At 49.9% G+C, this 22,193-nt stretch overlaps 1 protein-coding gene across 2 annotated transcripts in view; it reads left to right on the top strand.

The window, feature by feature from the left end:
* Positions 1-17,654, top strand: part of FRMPD3 (FERM and PDZ domain containing 3) — a 62,344-nt gene extending 44,690 nt beyond the window's left edge. For both annotated transcript variants that reach the window (XM_071569238.1, XM_071569237.1), the window contains 3 exons: positions 3,516-3,660; positions 9,937-10,758; positions 11,560-17,654. In XM_071569238.1, the coding sequence (XP_071425339.1) occupies positions 3,516-3,660; positions 9,937-10,758; positions 11,560-14,423 (3,831 nt within the window). In that variant the 3' untranslated portion in view covers positions 14,424-17,654. The remainder of the gene's footprint in view (positions 1-3,515; positions 3,661-9,936; positions 10,759-11,559) is intronic.
* The last annotated feature ends 4,539 nt before the right edge of the window (positions 17,655-22,193 follow it).

Genomic DNA, 22,193 nt, shown 5'->3' with positions numbered 1-22,193 from the left:
TGCTCTACTGCACCACGGAGTTTAGGAAACTTATGAAGATTCATGCTCTTCCAGGTTGCTGCCTTTTTGTCAGGTTTGGTTGAGATTGAGCAGCAAGTTAAAACAATTGCAGGGAGACACAGGGATGTTGCATGAGCCCCAGCCCCTTGGAGACCAGGCCAGTCCTGGCCACAGCTACAATCTTTCACTGCTTCTTGCAGGGTTTCCAAAGGAAGGAAGGTCAGTCCCATTCGCTGCAAGCCATGGGTATCACAAGGAAGCCCAAAGCACCAGCCTGTGTAGTTCTTATTTAGAGCAGCTCCCTGCAAAGCTGCCCTGAATTTACCATCTGAAACCCTTAGCACCACCAATTGAAAATTTTTCATTCACCTGTTCACAAAGTCAGTGTTTGCTCAGCTCTCCTGTGCCTGGCTGTCTCTGCACGATCTTATTTGCCTTTCCTATATACAGCAGGGTGACCAAGGTTGCTGATGCCTAAAAATAAACCCTCCATTAGCTGCCATCCCTCTTTGTGGCCTGATTTTCCAATGAAATAAGGCCGCTGTGTTTATGTTGCCCCTTTGCCTCTTGACCCCACAAGTCACTTTCTGATCTGCTGGCCACTTTCAGGGGGCTGTGGCATGAGGGTGGATGTCTCAAAGGCAGCTGAGCTGTTGCAATCTCAGGAAAAAACACCTAAGTGAGAGGAAGAGAGAGATTCCATCTTGTAACCCTACATGGGAAAGAGTTATGGCCAGACCTCTGTTAGTGAGCAGCGGCGAAGCTGCCAAGGCCAGGGAAGATGCACAGTTTGACTGAAACAGCTTTGCTCACATTCAGTGTCTTTGTAAACAGCCCATAATATATCAGCAGGATGCAGAGCCCCAGCAGTATGGGCTCCCAGGCCATGTGGAGATCAGCAGCTTAAGTGATTTAATCCCTAATAACAATATTTGAGCGCTTGACAATTACAGAAGAACTCTCACACAGCTTCCATGTCAAGATGTGAGAGTAATAATTTCTAAGACCCCATTCTAAGCTGTAATGCTAATCACTATTAAGATTCCTCTTTTTCAGAGCAGAGTACCACAGTTAACCCCAGCATGCCAAGCACTGATTGCTGGAAGCTGTTCTGGAGGCTGGACTGGCTTGGACACCCGGTAGGGAGCTCACAGCACCTTGGTGCATTGCTTGTGTTTCACTTGTAGACAAGAAACTACAGTCAGGGTGGTTCTATCTCAGTCCTGTCACGCTTCAAGAGGATTGATCCAGGGGCTGCTTCTTGCCAGCAAGAACATACAGTCTCATCTCTGGATGGGTGGGAGTATCCTGAAGCAGGGGAAGCTCAATAAGGCTGGAAATGGGTCTCAGAGATAAAGGTACCCAGCTGGGGTACTGGGGCTGCACTGTGGGCTGGATGGTGAGTGCTGACAGGGAGGTACTGAGAGTCCACAACTCTATGCCATTCTGTCCTTGATGTCCTCAAGTGATGGCTGTGAATCTCTGGTGTGGGACTCACACATGGTGGAAACCACACCTTAGTTTTCCTTTTGAAAGGGAATTCTTAACCCACCTTGGCCTCTTCGTTTATTCTCCTGGTAGTGGATGTTTATCAGCCATTGCCTCCCTCCTGTTGGGCTTTTTTCCCTTTCTTACTGCTTGCACTGAAACTGTTTGTTGCCACAAAACAGAGAGGGGAAAAGACACAAATCTCTCTTCATTCAACAGATGGTTTGAAAAACTCAAGAAAGCTTAGCCAAGACACTTGTTTTAAGGATGCTTTAAGGATGTTCAACTGGAACACATGGTTTCCTTTCATCACTTGTGGAGCTGGGCTAGGAGGTGTCACCCCCCTCACTGCTGCATGCCTGCCTTCTCTCTCTTCACTACTCTCTCTCTCTGTCTTGATAGTTTCCCTTTGATCTGTGTCATCCTAAGTTTATTTTACAAGATGCAGAAAGAGCCTTGTCAAGTAGGATGGGGCAGAGTCTCTCAGCAGAAGATGTTCACTTGTCAGGCTTTTTCTCTTTCCCATCAGGTTATTTCTTTGCCTTTCTCTTCCTGCACAGCAACTAAAGAGGGAACTTCTTTACTGTGGCTCTAGGAGAAATCTGCCCATGCAGGAGCTGGCATGGCTTGGGAGTCACATGCAGCTCTGCCCAGGGCTGATGGCTTCACACCCAAGTTTACTTCACTGTATGGTCCAGAGTGTGACATGCTGGTGTAAGATGGGTCTTCCTTTTCTGGAATCAGCTTGGTGGCTTTTCAAAGCAAATACTGAGCAGAGCACAGAACTGGCCAGTGGGTACCAGGAACCTCCTGTGGTTATAAAACAAGAAAACGAAAATAGCTTTAATGTTTTTCACACTGCGTAGGCTTAAGTGATTTTTAAAACAGGCTTGGTGTGCCCTGAATGTGGCAAATGAGTTTTTCTGAGTCCTGAAGGCCTGTCAGCATGTGAGAGACCAGGCATGGGAGGACAGGCAGCCTGAGACACAGCAGCACCTGCCTCAGATGAGCTCTGTGCCTGAGTACAAGGGTCCTTTGGGTAGGGGTGCTTTGTCAAAGGTGTAGATGAAGGCAGAAGCTGCCTTACAATAACTTTATTGAAGGCACTGTCATTTTTTTTTTCATCTCGTGGGTCTGCCTTGAGCAGTGCTGGGGGCTCAGACCAAGTGTGGACCACTGGACTGAGCTGTGCTGGCACAGGCTGCTCTGCACAGCAGAATCTCAGCAGTGCAGGGAACCTTGCTGGGTGGGTAAGAGTGAATCCCACCCCAACAGCTTTCCCAGGATAGCTCACCTTCTCCTTGGAACAAGCTGGGAGTTCGGGATTTGCACAGACTACTGCTCAATTGTGCCATGAGGTGACATGTGTAACACGGATCATGTCTGATTTGTATTTCTCTTTAAAGCAAAGATCTTTTTTAGCATGCGAATAAACGCTCTCCTAAAAGAGAAGACACCATCTGCTCCTAAGCTCAAATTTAATTTTCCAAAGGGTTAGATTTAAATAAGATCCACAGGCTCGGAGTGGTAGCTGGGGGAGCCTGTAATGGGGTTTGGTCCCCTTGACATCTTGCTGGAAGCAGATGTTGGTTTATGGGAGCGAGACGTGGTGCCTGCAATGAAACAGGGGTTTTGGCAGCTGGAGATTCCACAAACTCCCTCAGCTCCCAAGGTTAAAGCACTGCTTGCAGGTAGGCTTAGAGCATTGACATGCAGACAGATGATCAGAAGGGAGTTGCATGGAGGCTCTGCCTGTGCCCAGTGGGGCTCCAGCTCTTTCCTCATCCTTAGGGGAGTCAGCAGGCTGGAATCACAGCTGCAGTGAGACGCTTTCTTATGCACGGCCATGTGTTGGGTGAGCTGGAGCAAAGATGTGCACCTGGCTGTTTAGTCCTGTGCAGGTGCTAAAAGTGCCACCAGCTCACCAGTCACACCAGTGCCAGGCGCCAGTGCAGCCTCTGTGGAGCTCTGGTCCCTGTCAGCTGAGCCACATGGTCCTCATGTGCTTTGCCTCTCTTGCCTTCCAGCCGCTGGTGTTGCTGATGGAGTGGCCTGAAGCCACCAACTTTGCCTGCCTCATTGCGGGCTACTGCCGTCTCCTGGTGGACTCCAAGAAGATGATCTTGTCCAGGGCTCCCAGCCAGCCACCCCCACCTCAGATTATCAAGGCAGGTACGTTTCAGCCTCTGCTTCCTGTGCAAGCCCCTTCTCCAGCCTCCTGCTCCCTCTCTTCCCTCCACTCAGGGTTCTGCAGCAGTAGGAGGGTGAAGGGTTTACATCTCCCCTCTGTTCCCATTCACCTCGAGAAACAGCAGACTCCCTTTAAACCAGTAAGCAGAGCTGGGAGACAAGTCCTCAGTTTGGATAAGCTCTGACTTGTGGTGTCAGCTCAAGCTGTAAACACTCACTGCAAGTGTTGTTCAGGCAACTCCTGGAGCAGATCCAGGAGGTGCTGTTTGAGAAGACCTGTAATGCTGCCAGGTAAATGCTGGATCCTCACAGAACAGCCTGTGTGCTGCTGCAGGGATGCAGCACACACTCCTTGGATGGCATCCTGGCTCTGGACACCAGTGTGAGGGTATGCACTCATCAGACTGCATTCCTGCTACCTTTGGATACTGCTGCCTCCATCCTGGGGGGGATGAGCTGCATGGGCAGCTCTGCAGTCATGGCTGCTCTGCTGACTTCCTAAAGCAGGACGGTAACTTTGGTGTCCCAGCTTTTCAGGTGCCCAGCCTGATGCAAGGAGCAGAAGGCAGGTCTGGGCACAGCAGGAGGTTCTGTCATGACAGGCACCAGTGCTGTTCCTTGAGGATGGATTACAGGTGTGAGTCACCCTCAGAAAAGATCAGTGGTTTTCAGGAGTGATTTCAAAGAAGGGCCAGCCATGAACCACATGCTGCTGTTCCATGCAGGTGTTCATATGAAATGTATTTTGTATAGGAAAATGCAAAATATGGGATCGGTGGCTGGAGATGGGCAAAATACCAACCCAGCTATCTATGGAATGTTGCCCTCAGACCTCCCAAGTGACACTGCAGCTTCAGACAAGTTTTCTGTCTAGCTGGCAGTGTCAAAACTCCCTCCTCAAGATGGGACTTGCTTGGGGAGGTGGGAGGAGTGCAGAGAGTTAGCAGGATCCTTGGGAGAGGATTTGGTGCCTTTGGAGAAGGCACCTGCACACAGACTCAGCACATGTGGGAGGACACACTCTCAAGAGGCATCAGGAAGGCACCTGCAGGAACCTCAGTGAATCCAGGCCTGGCAGTTGATGTCGGTGTAAGTATAAGCACAGTTTCCTTTCCTTCTTTCCTGTGGCTCTGATTGACAGCTGTCACTGTGCTCTCTACTCTGGGTGCCCCACGGGAACATATTTAGTCACATTTTGCTGTGAGCAGAGGGTGTTTCCAACTTAACTGGCTGTCATCAGAGTGGTCCTTCCCAGGCCTATGTCACCCTGACGTGGGTGCTGGGACACATGGGGCACATGGATGTGGGGAGCAGAGGATGGGGAGAGCATCCCAGAACATACCCAAGGGCTGGTGGCACCCACAGGAGATACCTCAACATGTGCAAGTGGTGTTTTTCTACACTCTAGTAACTATGGCAATAGCCAGGATTTTTAATTGGGGAGATTTTCCCTTATGGGCATGGTTCAAACCTCTGTGACCAGTGGAGTGGAGCAGACCAGTACACTCAGCCCAGCTGCTCAGGCATCCTTCAGTAGGAGTGAATTTAGTGTGTATTGAGAAAAGTCTCCTCACAGTTCTGGTCTCAAAAGGGCTGCAGGCTGAGCTGTCAGGAGCTGGGCGGATCACAGGGAGCAGGGACTGCTGATCATTAGCACATTCTTGCAGGAGTGATAAGAAAGCCCCACTGGGATGAATTAAGTTAGTTGACTTCCCAGGCTGCAGGCAGGCTGTGCCAGAATCTTAAATGTAAAATCAAGCCTTGCCCCATGCTTTTACCGAGAAGAGGAGCACATCCATCTTTCCTGAGGCCCATTAAAACCTCCTGCTGAACTGCAGACATTTTTAGAAATGCACAGGCTGTCCATGTGCTGTCAGTTAGATCCATCTCTCTGCATTTCCCTTTGGAGCCATATGCCTAAGCCTTGCCCTCCATTGTGCCATGATGGAGCTACACAAGTGATTCACCTCTCTGCACCTTCTGCCCACTCCCACCAGGAGCCACTGTCAGCCAAGCAGTTCTGTGCCCTTAGCTGGGCTCTCAGCTCTTTGTCAGGAACTTTTCCCTCCTGCACATCCAGCAGCTGGATTAGGGATTTGAGGGGTTTGGCTGCATTCAGCAACAGGCCTTGGCTTAGCATGGGCAGCCAGTGAGGTGTGGGCATGACCCACTGGAGGTGTCTGGGTGTGGGAAAGCCTCTGCCTCAGTCCATGCCACCCTGACACAGCCCACATGTCCCCTCATGTGTTCCCTCACACAGCATTTCTGAGCACTGGCGTGGCCAGAAATGAAACAGATTTTGGGTTGGTTGGGATTTTAGCATTGCAGGTGATGAACAGTATAATACAAACGTGTGTTTGGGGAGACAAATTGTCCAATTTGTTGAGCTAATGAATTTAATTAGGATTTATTTGATTCAATTTATCCTTAGTAAGACAGAACCTGCATCCCTGGGCAGCTGTTCTCAGCACAGCTGCACAATTCAACCTGCAGTGCAGACAGATGCCCCTCCTGAGGGCTGGACTACTGGCCAAATAGTATTTCAGCCACTTGCCTTGCACAAGGGAGCAAGGGGAAGCTGTCACAGGGAGATGCTTAACAGCAAGACCAGCAGGCTCTTTCAGAGCCAGCCTGATCCTATAGCTGTCAGCCAGACAGAAATAACACATGGATCGTGGGCAGCAAGGGACAAGGGGCTGGGGGTGTGTCTGTCACTTAAACACAGCCAAACTACATTGGATGCCTCCTCAAAAGGCAATATTGCCCCACATGTAGCAGTCTCCTTAGGAACACTACTTGGTCCAGCCAATGTTACACAAATTCCTTCTTGCCATATGAGGTGTGAGCTGGCAGACTGAGACTGAAGGTTCTTGTTGGTGTATGCAGCCAAGCTGCTCCTGTTGCCCTCTGGATCCCTGATGTGGCATCTGCATCCCTGTGTGTCAGTGCTGGCTGTGATGGCCAGCCCTTCTCTGGCTCTGCCCAGCTCTGCTCCCAGTAACCTACTGGAATCTTGCTTCCTGTCCGTGCTGCAGTCACACAGCACAGATAGAAGACGTTTTCCCAGATAGAGTCCTGCTTGGAGCAGAGAGAAAACATTCAGAAAATAGTCTTGCTGGGGAAGGTTAAAGGATTTTGTTGTGGTTAGTCTAGAAAAGAGATGGATGCAGAGATGGAGAGGAAAGAATAGACCAGTATTTCTAAAAATGCCTAAAAGCTGTTTGTAAAAGGGCACTGCTCAGTTGTGCTGCTGGTCCATGGTGGCATTGATCTAATTTCTCATAAAAACAACAACAACAACAACAACAACAACAACAACAAAACCCAAACTTTAGGGTCAATACTCTCTTATCATAAATTTCATAATATTTTGCTTTCTAAAATTTATATAATTAGGCTCTAGCACATTACCATTTTTGAGACAATGGAGCAAACCACATGAGCAGGTAGCATGCTACCTTAGTGTGTCACAGGGCTTTTGCAGGCTTCTAGGCTGTCCAGCCACCCTCCAGGCTCTTCTGGCCTCCCCATCACTACAGCCCAGCCACACCTAAGGGCCTCACTAACACACTTCTAACAACTCTTTTAATGAGGTTCTTTGAGGGGAATCCAGATTTACTGATTTAGGGAAAGAAAGGCAAGTCAGCTCCTTCAATACCACATGGGCTTTTTTTGAGCTGGCCACCTTCCACATGCACCATACACATCTCTGTATGTTCCTCTCCCTTCTGTCTCTTCAGGCCTTCCCTTCTCTCCTTATTGTACTGGGTTGATGTCTCAGAGCCAGAAGGTCCCTTTTCTTCAGTGTTAGCTGCTGCCTCCTGCTCTTGGTGGCCACATGTGTGGTACCGCTCAGGCTTAACACTTTCCTCTTGAGAAACCCACATGCTTGGGTGGGGAGACCAAGGCAAGTGTGGCACATGCAAAGCCACCCAGGGGAATGTGCTCCCCTGCATCACACTTGTGTTTGTGAAGGTTCCTGACTCAGAGGTGGGATACAGGAAAGCTCCGCACCTGAAACCCCTTCCAGCCCATGATCTGTCCAAGAAGTTAGACAGTGGGACCCTCTGGGAAACTGCAGGACAAGGGAACAGAACAGAGCTGGCAGATCGATGTTTTCCATAGAGTGCAAAAGTTCTCAATGCCCAAGTGCAAGAAATTAGGAAAGGAAGACAAGAAACTGGCATGGATGAGTCACGACCTTCTGGTCAAACTAAAAGGGCAAGAAGGAAATGCACAGGCAGTGGAAGTGGGATAGGTACCCTGGGAGGACCACAGGGACACTACCCAGTTGTGTAGGAATGGGGTCAGGAAGGCCAAGGTGTGGATAGAGCTGAACTTGGCAAGGGATGCAAAGGATGCTAGCAAGGGCTTCTACAGGTATGTCAGCTAGAAAAGGAAGGTCAAAGAAAGTGACCACCTCAATGCATATGGCTGGTAAAAGATGAGAAGGCAGCTGAGGTACTTTTCTGCCTCAGTCTTCACTGGCAGCCTTTCTCTCCATCTCTCAAGTGTATGGACTGCAAGACAGGGACTAAGGCAACAAAGTGCCCCTCACTGCAAGAGAAGATCAGGTTTGATACCATGTGAGAAGCTTGAACATACATGTCTGTGGGACCTGACAAGGTGCATCCCAGAGTCCTGAGGGAATTGGCTGATGGAGTTGCCAAGCCACTCTCCCTGATGCTGAAAAAGTCATGGCAGTGACTAGAAAAAGGGAAATATTGCATCCATTTTTTCAAAGGGTACAAGGGAGGACCCTGGGAGCTACAGACCTGTCAGCCTCCGCTCTGTGCCTGGGAGGATTATGGAACAGATCCTTCTAGAAGCTGTGCTAAGGCACATGGAGGACAGGAGGTGATTTGAAACGGCCAGCATGGCTTCACCAAGGGCAAATCATGCCTGAACAACCCAGTTGTCTTCTTCAATGGAGTGACTACATCAGTGGAGAAGCAAAGAGCTATGGATGTCATCTCTCTGGACCTCTGTAAGGCCTTTGACATGGTGCCTCAAAACATCCTTCTCTCTAAACTGGAGAGATGGATTTGCTGGGTGGACTGTTCAGTGGATGAGAAACTAGTTGTATGGTCACATCCAGAAGGCAGTGGTCAGTGGTTCAGTGTCCAGATGGCGATCAGTGACAAGTGGTGTCCCTCAGAAGGCCATACTGGGAGCAGTGCTGTTCAATACCTTCATCAGTGGCACAGTCGATCCAGAGCACCCTCCGCAGGTTTGCAGATGACACCAAGAGGAGTGGTATAGTTGACATGCCTGAGGGACAGGATGCCATCCAGAGGGACCTGGACAAGCTCGAGAAGTAGCCCATAGGAATCTCATGAAGTTCAACAAGGCCAAGTGCAAGGTGCTGCACCTGGGTTAGGGCAACCCTCAGTATCAGTGCAGGATGGGGGATGAACAAGAGCAGCCCTGCTGAGAAGGACTTGAGGGTAGTAGTGAATGAAGAGCTGGACATGAGCTGGCAATGTGTGCTGGCAGCCCAGAAAGCCAGTTGTGTCCTGGGCAGCATCTCCCATATGGGCAGCAGGTCAAGGCAAGGGAGGTCATTCTGCCCCTCTGCTCTGGTGAGACCCCACCTGCAGTGCTCTGGGGTCCCCAGCACAGGAAAGACACAGACCTGTTGGAGCGAGTCCAGAGGCAGCCATGAAATGGATCAGAGGACTGGAGGACAGGCTAAGAGAGCTGGGAGTTTTTAACCTTGAGAACAGATGGTTTCAGGGAGACTTTTTAATGGCCTCTAGCCATAGGACATGGGGCAATGGTTTTACATTAAAAGTGGGTAGATTCAGACTAGGGACAAAGAAGAAGGTTTTTATGATGAGGAGGGTGAGGCATGAGCACTGTTGCCCAGAGAAATGGTGGATTCCTCATCCCTGGAAACATTCAAGGTCAGGTTGGACAGGACTCTGAACAACCTGATCTGTTTGAAGATGTCCCTGCTCACTGTAGGGGGATTGGACTAGATGGCCTTTAACTGTCCCTTCCAAAACAAACCATTTGATGATTCTATGGTCTGTGTGCACAGGACGTTTCTTCTACCCTCATTCCTTGCAGATAGGCCCAGCAGGTTTTCCCCCGGGTGGCCTGGCTGTGCTGCAGGGAACATGTGTGTCCCACTGCAGTCCAGCATGCTGAGGGATGGAGGGCAGAGAGCACGCAGGTGCTTCTCCAGAGGGAGCAGGAGCTGTTTTCCTTCTCCCAGGTGCTGCTGTTAATGTTCCTGTTGTGGTTTTGGTTTAGATTACATCAACGCACACAATTTCCACCGGCCTGCCGTGGCAGGGCACATGGGAAAGAAAGAGAACGGGTTGGTGGGTGGCTCTGCCACTGTCACCGGAGCAGCCGGGGCTTCTGCCACCAGGGCTTCGGACTCCGAGCTCATCCGCTTTTGCTACCTGCACATGCGAGAGCAGAGGAAGGAAAAAGAGAATGGGACAGATATCAATGAAAACCTGATTTTTTTTGAGGAAACTCGTCCCAGGACCAAATCTGACCCCACTTCCAAAAGCTCTGGCCAAGGCTACAACGGAACAGCAAGCGAGTATGACCCGGATGGCCTTGACCAAGACAGGCACACGAGCAGGGCCAGGGCACACACCATAGACACCCACCTGCGGAGCGACACCTCGCACTTCTACTGTGAGTCCTGCCAAGCCAAAATCAAGAGCCGGCTGGCCTCATGCATGGGGGGCAAGCCTGGCACCACCCGGGACAACATGGTGGACTTGATGTCACTTCCCCCTCCCGGGAACGATGAGGAAGAAGATGAGACAACGTCCCTGCTCCCAGCCATCGCCGCCCCTCCTCCTGGCTTCCGAGACAACAGCTCCGACGAGGATGACCCCAAGCGCCGGGCAGCTGCCCAGAGCCAGGAGCAGGGCCGGCACCTCTGTAGCATCCTCTACGACGAGATCCCTGTCACACTGATAGACAATGTACAACCACGGACAGTGCGGGACCATGCCCAAGAGCTGGATGACGCCCTGGTGTCCACGTTGCAGGCGCTGGAAGCCCTGGCTGCTTCAGAGGATTGCCCGCATCCCCCACCACAGCAGACAGCAGGTATTTCAGTGGCTGTGGCTCCCTTTTTTCCCTATAGCCTTTCTCTCCTATTGTATGTCCTTCCCTTTAGTCTCCTTCTCCCATCCTATAAATTACTGCGGAGCAGCTTCTAGTAAAAACTAAGTTGTGGCAACAGGCACAACTAAGTTGTGGCAGGAGTAGCCAAGCTGCTGCTCAGAAGATTTCTAAGAAGCTGAGGTGGCTGAAGGAGTCTCTTGGTTATCTCATATCCCGTATCTGCCATGGTTCACATGCCATGATGCTGGGGTGAGTCACTTGCAAACCAGTACTGTGAGCATGAGTTCCTCCCCTCTGTGACCCCACTCAGCTGGTACCTTTGGCCATCAGTCTTTGCAAGTTCCCAGAGGTTGTGAGCCCTTCACAGGGCAAACCTCCTGTTAAATGGGTGACTCTGGCACCAGTGGGCTGGCAGCACAGTCCTTTGTTCCTCTCCCCACCTTGGTTGCCCTACTCACTGTGGCAGAGTAGCTGTTGCCCAGTTTTCCTTCTGGTACCAGACAAGCTTCTATAGCTCTGCTACCACTGACACTGGAAGACTTCCCAGGACCTTTTCCTGAGCCAGGAGCTCTTGCTGAATTTAGCTAGCAAGGCAGCTCGGTGCTAAAAAGTGATCTCACTTAAAAGCATTAACTCTTTGTTGTGGAAAGTCATGAAAATCTCTCCAATGGGATGATGTGTCCTGCACTCCTTGGACCCTCCTGCCACCTGGAGTTCCCCTCTCCTCCACACAGCAGTGTGGTGTGAGGGTTGTTGTGGGGTTTTCTTTGTGTCCCTCCTCAGGTCTTATTGTCCTGGCTGCCATCACTCCTGAGTCATCCTTGGACTCTGGCCATGAGACGAACTCCTCAGAGCTAACCGATGTCTCGGAGATGGTCTCTGCTATGAAGCAGCATCAGAATGCAGCCTATTTCCTCACACAACACATCAACAAAGAAAACCTCCTGGCCAGGAAGGACTTGCCTTTCCGAATCCAGAGCTGTGCTTCCCAGGCTGTTCTCACCTCACCCTACCCCCTGGGCAGCCAGGAGCCGAGCCCTTCACTGAAGCCAGCTTTCTCTCCCCAAAATCCTGGCCTTACCAACTGCAAGAGCAAACAAGAGCAGCAACGTGCTGAGCAGAGCTACACCTCAGCTGTCCAGCCAGGGCTGACCCCCCAGCTTAATGAGCAGAATAAGGGGGCTTCAATGCCAAGCACTGAATGCAAAGGTGCAGGCCACACAAAAGCTGCCTTTGAGGTATCTCTGCATCCCACAGCCACCCTGAGCAGGGAGCAGACACAGGATCTGCAAGAGAAGATGCCCAAAGAGGTGCAGCCGAGCTCCAAGCTCCTCCTGGATCAAAAAAGCGGTGTAACTCCAGCCATCATTTCAGCTGTTCTGCAGCAAGAATCAAATGCAAAAGCTTCAGCTCCCCAAATGGTATCAGCCTTAAAAGAGGACCAGAATGTGAATGGTACCAGCTGCTGTGCATCAGCCAGCAGCAAGCCTTTGACACTTAAAGGAGGTCCACAAACTGCAGAGACATGCAACTGTCAGCGGCAGCAGCAGAAACTCTCTCTGCAGCAGCACTGTGAAGTTTCTCCAAGTCCTAAAGAAGCTCAAGGCAGTCAGGCTGAAGCTTTCCACCTTGCCTCAGCAGGTGAGGAAATGATGTCCAGTAAGACTTTTGCCTCTAAGAACTACCAGCAAAAAGTGAGTAGAGATGCTCCAGGAAAAGCTGGAAGTGGAGAGACAGGTCAGAAGGCAGGTGGGGAAGCTGCAAGTCTCATCTTGCAGAAACACACAGCTCCTTCAAACCAAGGACAGAAAGTGCAACAGGAAAGTTCAGCCAAAATCTTAAAAGCTGAGAGCAGCAATGTGCACTCTCCATCACCTGGCAGCATTTTCAGGAGGACCAGTGAGGAAGCCAAAGGGCCAATCCAACTGATGCCCAGAGCGGAGAGCCTGCAGATTAGCTCCGTGCCTTCCAAAAAAGTAGAAAAAATATTGGAGGTGACCCAACAAGATGCTGATGTCCCAGCTAAACCCAAAGCCCCAAAAGCTCCCTTCAGGTTGAGGAACCTGTTCTCTGCAACTTTTCCAACCCGGTTGAAGAAGGAGACGGACGAGCGGCAGGCCCAGCTGCAGAAGGTGAAGCAGTATGAGCTGGAATTCCTTGAAGAGCTGCTCAAGCCAAAGAGTAAAAGTGACCTCCCACCACAAGAGTATCTGCACCCCCCTGCCCCTGGGCGCTGCAGCTGCCAGCTAAGGAGCAGTCCTGTGCAAAAAGTCCCAGGGATGTCCAGGGAGCAAAGGCGCAGCTGTGACTGCAAGAGAATTTGCAGGGGAATGAGACCACCCCCTAATCAGTTGGTGATATCAGAACTGGAGAGGAGAGGGAGGGATAAAGCTGCAGATGACCAAAAGCAAGTTGAAGCCATTAGGTTGACAAGCATGAGCAGCCCTTCCAAAGGCAAACGGATACGATCCACAAGTTTAGAGTCCAGAGACTACCGGTCAGATCCAGAGAACAGCGTGTCTTGTTTGACAACATGCACTTCCCAAGGGGAGTGCGTGGGAGCGCCGCACTACAGGAAGCTCTTGCGTCGCTACAGTGTCAGTGAAATAGATAAGACTGATAGGACATCCTTGTCCTCTGACATCTACGAGAACACCTATACAACCAAGCAGAAGGGCCTACAGAAAGAGCCTGAGCCCAGCATCCTTTGTCCTGTTCTGAAGAGCAAAATCCAGGAAGTCTCTGGAGCAGCTGACCCCTCCTATGTCCAGATAGCACAGGATAAAAAGAACCAGAAGGGTTCAGCAGTGTTCTCTGTCCAAGAGGAGATGTATCCAAGTCCTGCTGAGCTCCGGGATGAAGACATGGAGGATGAAAAGTGCTGCTCCATCCGGTACTGCTTCTACTACAGGAAATGTGATGTTGCAGATGATGGTAGTGAGAAGGATGAGCTGTCCTATTCCATCCCCATGCAGATACTCCCGGGAATGAAGCTGGATAATCAGATGGTTCCCGTCATGAGCAGGACTCTTCAGGTCCTAGATGCAACAGCCTGCAGCAGTCCCAGTGACAGTCAGACCCAGGAAATAGATTTAAGGACCTCCAGTTTCGAGGGGAGCTTGGCAAAGATCAACACCCTTCGAGGCCATGCCTACAGCTTTCCCAATGGTTTTCTGCAAGTGCAGCTGGACACCAATGAGCTCCTGACTATCCTGAGGCAGTGTGTACTGAGCCCTGATGTCCGGGACTGCAAACCCTACGTCTCCCAGCTGGCTGAGTACAAGCAAGAGCTCGCCCTCAAGTTCAAGGAGTTTCGGGCATCCTGCCGCCGCGTTGCAGCCGTCGACAAGAGTCCTACCCACATGCTCTCTGCCATCACAAGCAGCTTCCAGGTGCTAAGCAGCCTCATCGAGACATTTGTGAGGCTGGTGTACGTCGTGCGCTTGGATTCCCAGCGCCAAGAGCTGCTGACAAAGGTGGAGGAAGTGGTGAGGAATTACACCTTCCTCCTGAAGGCTGCGGAGGAGTCCACGGCCAGGACACTGAGCCACCAGCAGACTGTGGAGCAGCTCGCCCGCCAGTCAGCCACGGTTGCCACTGTCATGAGCACGCTCACGCGCTCCCTAAAGACACTGATCAATAAGTAAGCCAGCTCCGAAGGCCAACAAGCCAGTGTGTTCCAGACCTTGTGCTGGTGGTTCTCCAGTCTCACAGGTCTGGTGGTGATGTGTTTCTGCAGGCCCATATTTACTGGGGTTTGTAGTAGCCAAGACACTCTTTGATCTCTACAGAATGGATGGTAGTGGTGATGGTGGTTTTGAAGGGTAAATTCATGCCCTGTCACAAGCTGTGCAACCAGTTTGTCAAGGGGCTCAAGCAGCTTCTTTGCTTGTTCCCCAGTGCTGGCCTTGTCAGTGACAGTGCTTGGGAGGCACAGCCACCCCATCTCCACATTAGTTTGGTTCCATGGGGTTCTGAGCCTCACTTGTGCAAAGACCCTTGTCACAGTTTGTGGTGGGCCGGTGAATGATCAGGAACTGAGCTGAGATCTCCTGGCTTCACTTGGGCCATCTGGAGCCAGAACAGTGTCTTGCCACGTAAACAGCTCTTCTGCCTCCAGGATCTTCCTGGCCCACAAATACAACGTAATTAGGAGCCAGAAGGGATCTCTGGGGTGAAAGTCCCTGCTGCTGTGGTAGGGCTTGTGAAGTAGTCCTAGCACAGGCAGGATGCCATAATCCTGGGACAGAGCTTGGTCACCCTGCTAGGCTCTACTCTCACAGCTTGGGCACCAGTGCTCCAGTCCTGAGCATAGGTACTGCCTGTGCAAAAGGCAGGGGCTTAATGCCTGCAAGTAGGGAGGATCCAGGGAACTTACAGGCCTGTCAGTCTGACCTCGATGCCAAGAAGGTCATGGAACAGATCATCTTGAGTGCAATCACATGGCATGTACAGGACAACAGTGGGGATCAGGCCCAGCCAGCATGGGTTTGTGAAAGGCTGGTGCTGCTTGACCAGCTTGGTCTCCTTCTATGACAGGGTCACTCAGGGGATGAAGGAAAAGCTGTGGATGTTTTGTATCTAGACTTAGTAAAGCCTTTGACACTGTGTCCCACAGCTTTCTCCTGGAGAAACTGGCTGGGTAGTCAGGCCCAGAGAGTGGTGGGGAATGGAGTTAAATCCAGCTGGGGCTGGTCACTAGTGCTGTTCCCCAGTGTTGGGGCCAGTCCTGGTTAGTATCTTTATCAGTGATCTGGACAAGGGGATCAAGAGTACCCCCAGTAAATTCAGGATGACACTGCATTGGGCTTAATCTGCTGGAGGGCAGGAAGGCTCTGCAGAGGATCTGGACAGGCTGGATTCATGGGCTGAGGCCAATTGTATGAGGTTCAACCATGCCAAGTGCTGGGTACTGCCCATGGGTAACAACAACCCCCTGCAGCTCCAGGCTGGGGTAGAGTGGCTGGAAAGCGCTCAGCAGGAAAGGACCTGGGGGGTTGACAGCACCTGAACATGAGCCAGAGTGTGCCCACGTGGGCAAGAAGGCCAATGGCACCTGGCTTGTGTCAGCAATAGTGTGGCAACAGGACCAGGGCAGTGACTGTCCCCCTGGACTGGGCACTGGTGAGGCCCCTGTTAAGGTTCATTTTTGGGTCCCTGATGACAAGAAAGACCTTGAGGGGCTGAAGCATGTCCAGAGTTGGGGAAGGGTCTGGAGAACAAATCTGATGAGAAGTAGCTGAGGGAGCTGGGGATGTGCAGCTTGGAGAGGAGGAGGCTCAGCAGGGACCTTCTCACTCTCTATAGCTCCGTGATGGGGTTGTAGTCAGGTGGGGGTCGGTCTCTTTTCCCAAGCAACAAGTGACAGGACAAGAGGAAGTGGCCTCAAGTTGTGCCAGGGGAGGTTTAGATTGGGTATTGGGGAAAATTCCTTCACTGGAAGGGTGATCAGGCATTGAACAGGCTGTCCAGGGAAGTGGTAGAATCACCATCTCTGGAGGTATTTAAAAGAGGTGTAGTTGTGGTGCTTGGGAACATGGGTTAGTGGTGGGCTTGACAGTACTGGGGGAACAATTGGACTCAGTGATCTTAGAGATCTTTTCCAAACTAAACAATGCTATGTTCCACTTCCTCTTCTGAATGGCTGTATCCATGCTAGAGACCTTGCAAGGAACCCAGACTCATTTTTGAGCATTGAAAGACATAAGCTGGGCTAGCAGCTGAGAGGAGACCTCTTTCACACCATTCTCTAGAGGTCAGGTTCATGCCTCCAAGGCACAGCCCAAACCCTCTCCTATTTCCTTTCATCGTGACCATTAGAGCGGAACCCTAGACCAGTTTTGTCCATGAGCCAGACAGGGGTTGTCCTCCTTGCCAGGGCATTGGGGGTCTTTTCCTGTCTTCACCAGGCTGACTGCCATAAGAAGCATTATTTATTACTGTGTGATGGCTATTTATTTGGAGTTGGGGTTTTTGGATTGTTTGTGGGGTTTTTTTCACCTCCAGGTGAATGATAAAATGATTCCTAATTGCGTTCCTTCCAACCCCAAGGTTCCCCTTCTCCTCCTGCCAGTCTAGCTACTAGATATAATCAATCAGACAGCCTTAATTGGTGTTTCACTGCAGTCACCTACCCTCCAAAATGGAGCAAGGAGAAAAAGCAAGGTGACACATTGCATTGCCCTTACCCTGCCACCCACTGCACTTCACGTGTGCACGGGGCGAGCGAGTCCTGCCTCTCCCCCATCCCACCCCCTCCAGCTGGAAAGGGAGGTTATGGCATTGATCAAACCCAGCCCACTTGCCCCAGTGCCTGGGGATGATCAGGGATCTCCAGGGATCAGTCGCTTCCCATCTCTGTTAATTTATACAAATATGCACATCCGAAATGTCTCGTTCTTCCATAGGAGCTATGGAAATGCACAATGTGCTGTTAACACGCGCATCCTCAGCCGAGTGCAATAACCTCCCCTGGCCCGAGGCTGTCCTGGGCTCGGGCTGTTGCTGTCAGTCAGCAAGGCAGAGAGGATCCTGCTGGGGGACAGCCTCCTAATTTCAAGAACCATGTAGCAAATATCCAGTGGAAGAGCCAATTGGGACTTCAGTCCGTGGTGGGCAAGGCCTGTTCCAGTGCTGAAGGCTACAGGGAGATGTGTTTTCCTTTTCCCTGGGAATTACCTAGTCTGAAACTCTGAGTTTCTTCAAGCTCCCCGTTATGCCTATATCATTCCTCCTTCAATCTCTCAGTCTAATACAGAGGAAAATTTTTTTATTGTCTGTATATAGTATATATAAATAAAAAATATATAAATTATATCTATACACAAATTTATGTCTTGTTTTACAAACAAGAAAGATTAAATATATTAATCTTAATATCCAAACCAGCATTTGTGTCTTTTTTTTAATACCTTTGTGGAAATGTGGCTATTCTTAGCTGTACAAAACACTGTTTGTAAGCAAATCCACTTATTTTTGTTGCTATAGAAATGCATGAATCTCCGTACTGGAAAGACACAGCTTAAGGACTCCATCTCTGGGCTCCACAGCAGTTAAGTTACCATGCTATGAAGGAAGCAGGTTTGAAACAAACTGACCTGTCAATTTTGTGTTGCTAATTTTGGCTTAATCCCCTTCCAGAAGGGGAAGGCAGCAGCAGTCACCCCTTCAGCGCTGCCACTTGGCCCAGATGGGGAGAGCGTGAGACACCCTCCTGCCCCCTGAGCAGGGGAGAAAGGGATGCTTTAAGGAACTCCTGCCTGATCCCTTTCAGTGAGCCATGCTGAGCACACACTAACCAGCTCCACCCCCTGTTTTCAGCCAAGTCACAGCCTTCCCCTGGCTCTTCTGCCTGGGAAGAGGTGACAGTGTATGACCTGTCAGTGGCCTGTTGTTTCAGCTGCCCTGTGGGACTGCTCTGGTGTGTCTGCAGGGGAAAGTCCAGCAGAAGCAGAATGTCAGACCCGGGCAGAAATTTGAGCTTGGCAAACAATTTCCTAGATAGAGATGATTTCCAATGTACATGTTTTGCCTGGCACAATGAACCACTCTCTGTTTATCAGGCAGGAAGGCATTGATGTGTGTGCTCTATGTGCTCCAAAGCCTCCAGGAACTATAAAATCCGAGTCCGATAAGGATCCAACACAAAAAAAAACCCCTTAGGAACTGGGTCATTCTCTGTACGGGGGTTGAATGTGTTGTCTAAAGCAAAGGTGGCAGCACTTGACACTCACGCACATTCTCTGTGCCTCCAGGCTCGTTATTTTAATCTGCATCACACCATTCCCCATGCTGAACTGACAATGACACTGAATGGGACAAACCCCACCTATTTATAAAGCTGGATATGGATCAAAACCAAGAGGTTTTCTGACAACCCCCAGAGCCTGAAATTGTTATTGACAGCAGGCAGTTTAATCAGCGATTTCAGAGTCGGTGCTTAGTACCATCTAGTGGGCACTAAGCACCCCGTCAGAAAGGAATGGCTTCTTCACAGCACTCTGTTGTTATTTGTACAGTGATATTATTTGTGGCAATAGGTGTTCCAGGATCAGCCAAATGTCCCTGTGTGAATGGAGGAGCTGGGCTGGTACATGCACAGAGAGGATGATGTTGCTGTACTTAAGTGCAGTCCCTGCAGCCTCACCCTGCCAAGCATTTATAAATACTCTTAAAGGAAATGATCCAGATAAAAACACTGAGATTTTAAAGTACTTTTTCCCCCAAATCTACCTCCCATTTCACTGCCCCATCCAGTTTATCTTCCTGCAGACTGGCTGGTTCCCATTCAGCACGAACAGCTCTTCACTTTGAAGCCACTGTGCCCCAGGGAGTCAAAGCAAAGAAAATTACAATGTTTGTAGGTGTGTGTGCATAAATATAAATTCATTTTTCTGCATCCCCTCCCTCCAGAACAGTTTTAATAAGCATGGCAGGTTATGCTTGCTGCCCTTCAGCACCTTCTCAGAGCAGCACCAGCAGTACCTGCCCTTCTCATACTGCCTTTGCACCAGGTTTTTTGCTGCAGTTTTACAGCTTATGCAGATTTCCTCCAGGACCTTCCCAGCTCCCAGGAGCATCGCTCAGCCAGCATGTATTCCTCACCATCTGATGTCACTGCACCCCCACAGCCTGCCCCCTCCCTCACCCTCCTCCAAATTATGTCTCCTCTGAAGGAGTCCTCACCAAGGCGCTATCAGTGGCAATGAATAGAAAAGGAACAAAAACTGGGCCCCTGCAGGCCCCTGTAACACTCGGGAGAAAAACAGAAGACCTTCTGGTGTGCTAGTTTTGGCTGGAGTAGAGTTAATTTTCCTCACAGTAGCTGGTATGGGTCTGTGTTTGGATTTGTGTTGATAACACAGGGATGTTTTAGTTATCCCTGAGCAGGGCTTACACAGAGACAGAGCCTTTTCTGCTCCTCACCCCACCAATGAGGAGGCTGCGGGGGCACAAGGAGCTGGGAGGGGACACAGCCAGGACAGCTGATCCCAACTGACCAAAGGGACATCCCAGACTATGCTGTGTCATGTCCAGCATATAAAGCTGGAGGAGAAGGCGGGAGAGGGGGATGTTTGGAGTGATGGCATTTTGTCTTCCCAAGTCTGGGAGCAGCTGCATGGTGCTTATTTGCCAGCTGATGTTAAACCACAACACCTGGGTGTCAGGGGTTAAAGTGCCAACGGCAGAAGCTGGAAAATCAGCAGGTCTCAAGCAGTAGTCCCAAGATAGGTTTTGTGTCTCCGTGGACTTTGCTGGTCATTGTCAGCTGGAGACAACAACTGGGCACCACAGTTTAAAGCACTTTGAACTCTAATCCCCATGGCGTAGCAGACACATTCTCCTGTCGGGATTTCCATCCTCTCCAAGGTCTTGGCAACACTACACAGGACTTGCAGGAGCCCCAGATACAACAGCAGAGCGAGCTGAATAGCTGGGACCCACTTCTGCTTTCATCATGACCAAGGGAGCCGACAGTCAAATAGAAAAGAGTCATGTCTAAATTTTATCCTCATTTAAAGCACAGTGTCTGGATTCCTGTGTAAAATATCCTAACAAATTCCTCACATAGGCAGTCACAGTGGATCTGGCCAGGACACCCATGGCTTTAATTGAACATGGGAGAAGTCTGCCAGGGAAGACAAGTATCTCAGACCACTTATATCACCCAACCATATCTAGTATACATGAAAACAGTCCATAGCAAACTTTTCCAGAGGTTTTTGTGTCAGGCTATATAATTCCAGCTCAGGGCATGAGCTGATGCCTCATCCCACTGCAGCTGCTGCACAACCTCCCAGCCCAGCCGAGATGGTGCCACTTGCTGTCACTTGTCCCCCACACACAGAGTGAACAGGGAGGGGGGTTCTACAGCTGGACTGTTACAGTTATTAAAAGGCAAACACACTGTGTTCAAAGTGGCAGAAATTCCAGTTTTGCCTCTCTGAGGTTTGTTGTCCATGCCAAGACCTGGGGAGACAGATCAAAGCACTGGGGACAGCACCAAGTCTATGCAGACTGTCCAGGACATTTTATGACTCTCTACTAAATCCCACTTTTGAAAAGTATTTGGAAATACTCCCGAATCTGATGAATATCACACATTCTTCAGCTCCATCCTCATAGTTTTACCTGGGCTTCTTAGAAAGGTGCAGTCAAAGTGCTGTGTGGAAAGATCAGAAATACAAAGGGACTGGTCAGGATCCTTTAAAAAGCTTTTCATCCCTAAGTCCTCATTGTTTCTAGTGCAGACTTGACATTTATTTCCCAGTTTTCATGTTTTCCTAACAGTGTGCTGAGCCTCTGCGTTTCAGCCTTCCACCTTTGGCCTCATCTTTTTCTCAGCCTCTCCTTTCCTATTCATCCTCCTACCCTTTCTCTGCCTCTGCTTTTCTTTCCATCTTCCCCCACTTTTTGACCTCCACTTTTCTCCAGCTTCCACTTTCAGCCACCGAGGCAAAGGGCACAGCCTTGTGTTATTACCATCAAGTGCCATTCATTAACAGAACCGGCTGTGAAGCAGGAAAGTCACAAGGCAACAGAAAGAAATAATAACCCTCACCCACAGGCTTTTTGCATGAAAATGTGTCCTTGATTAGTGGCTGGTGGTAATTGAGTGGCAATTGTATGCAGGAAAGTGCCAAGAGAGGGACAGGGCAACTTGCCTTGATTGACACCACCATGGAATTCCATGCTGTTAATGTGCTGCTTAAAACTTCCTGGAAAATACATTCTCAGGTTGTGACATGCAAAGGTGTTTCTTATGAAGTGCATCTCCACAGAATCAGGTAAATAAAAAAGATTTTTTTCCTGCCATTTGTGTGCTTCCAGGTTCCCATTAGTTGGACAGTAATTTAATTCACAATTTACAAAACTTGAGGGAACAAAGCACCTCAGGCTATGAGCTGGTCTTTCCTGCTGCCAAAACCAACTTGTGCTTGTCTGTACTGTAAATCACAGCAGAATTAAATATAATTATTTCGATTGGAAGTAAACAATTCAATTTATTATATTTTGCTTTCAGAACGAAGCAAGCCAGCTGGAATGAGATGCTTTCATTCTGAGTAGGAGTGTCCACACGAGAGTTGAGGCACTCCAGTGAACTTTCCCATCCATATTTCAGGCTGTGATAGTTTTCCTGAGGATCCTTTGGAAAAAAACCTGACTCACAAGCCAGAGTGAGTTTGGTTTTCAATGGATTCAACCACACAGTCTCTCCTTTGATCCCATTTGGGCCAACAACCAGATAAACATCCCATTCTTCAAAGCTCCTTGTCCCTTCTTCACTTAAAGCAAACTGCTCAAAGACAGGCTGTGGCTGAGGAACCTCCTCAGCGAGTTTTTTGGCTTTGTTTAACTAAGACTTTGGTGCTTTAAGAGCTGCTCCTTAATCAAATCCCTGAGGTTATCCTGTTCCA

This window comes from Pithys albifrons, chromosome 14 (genome assembly GCF_047495875.1).
Source record: "Pithys albifrons albifrons isolate INPA30051 chromosome 14, PitAlb_v1, whole genome shotgun sequence".
Lineage (NCBI taxonomy): Eukaryota > Metazoa > Chordata > Aves > Passeriformes > Thamnophilidae > Pithys > Pithys albifrons.
The sequence above is the reverse complement of the archived record's forward strand: the minus strand, read 5'-3'. Positions and strand labels throughout refer to the sequence as shown.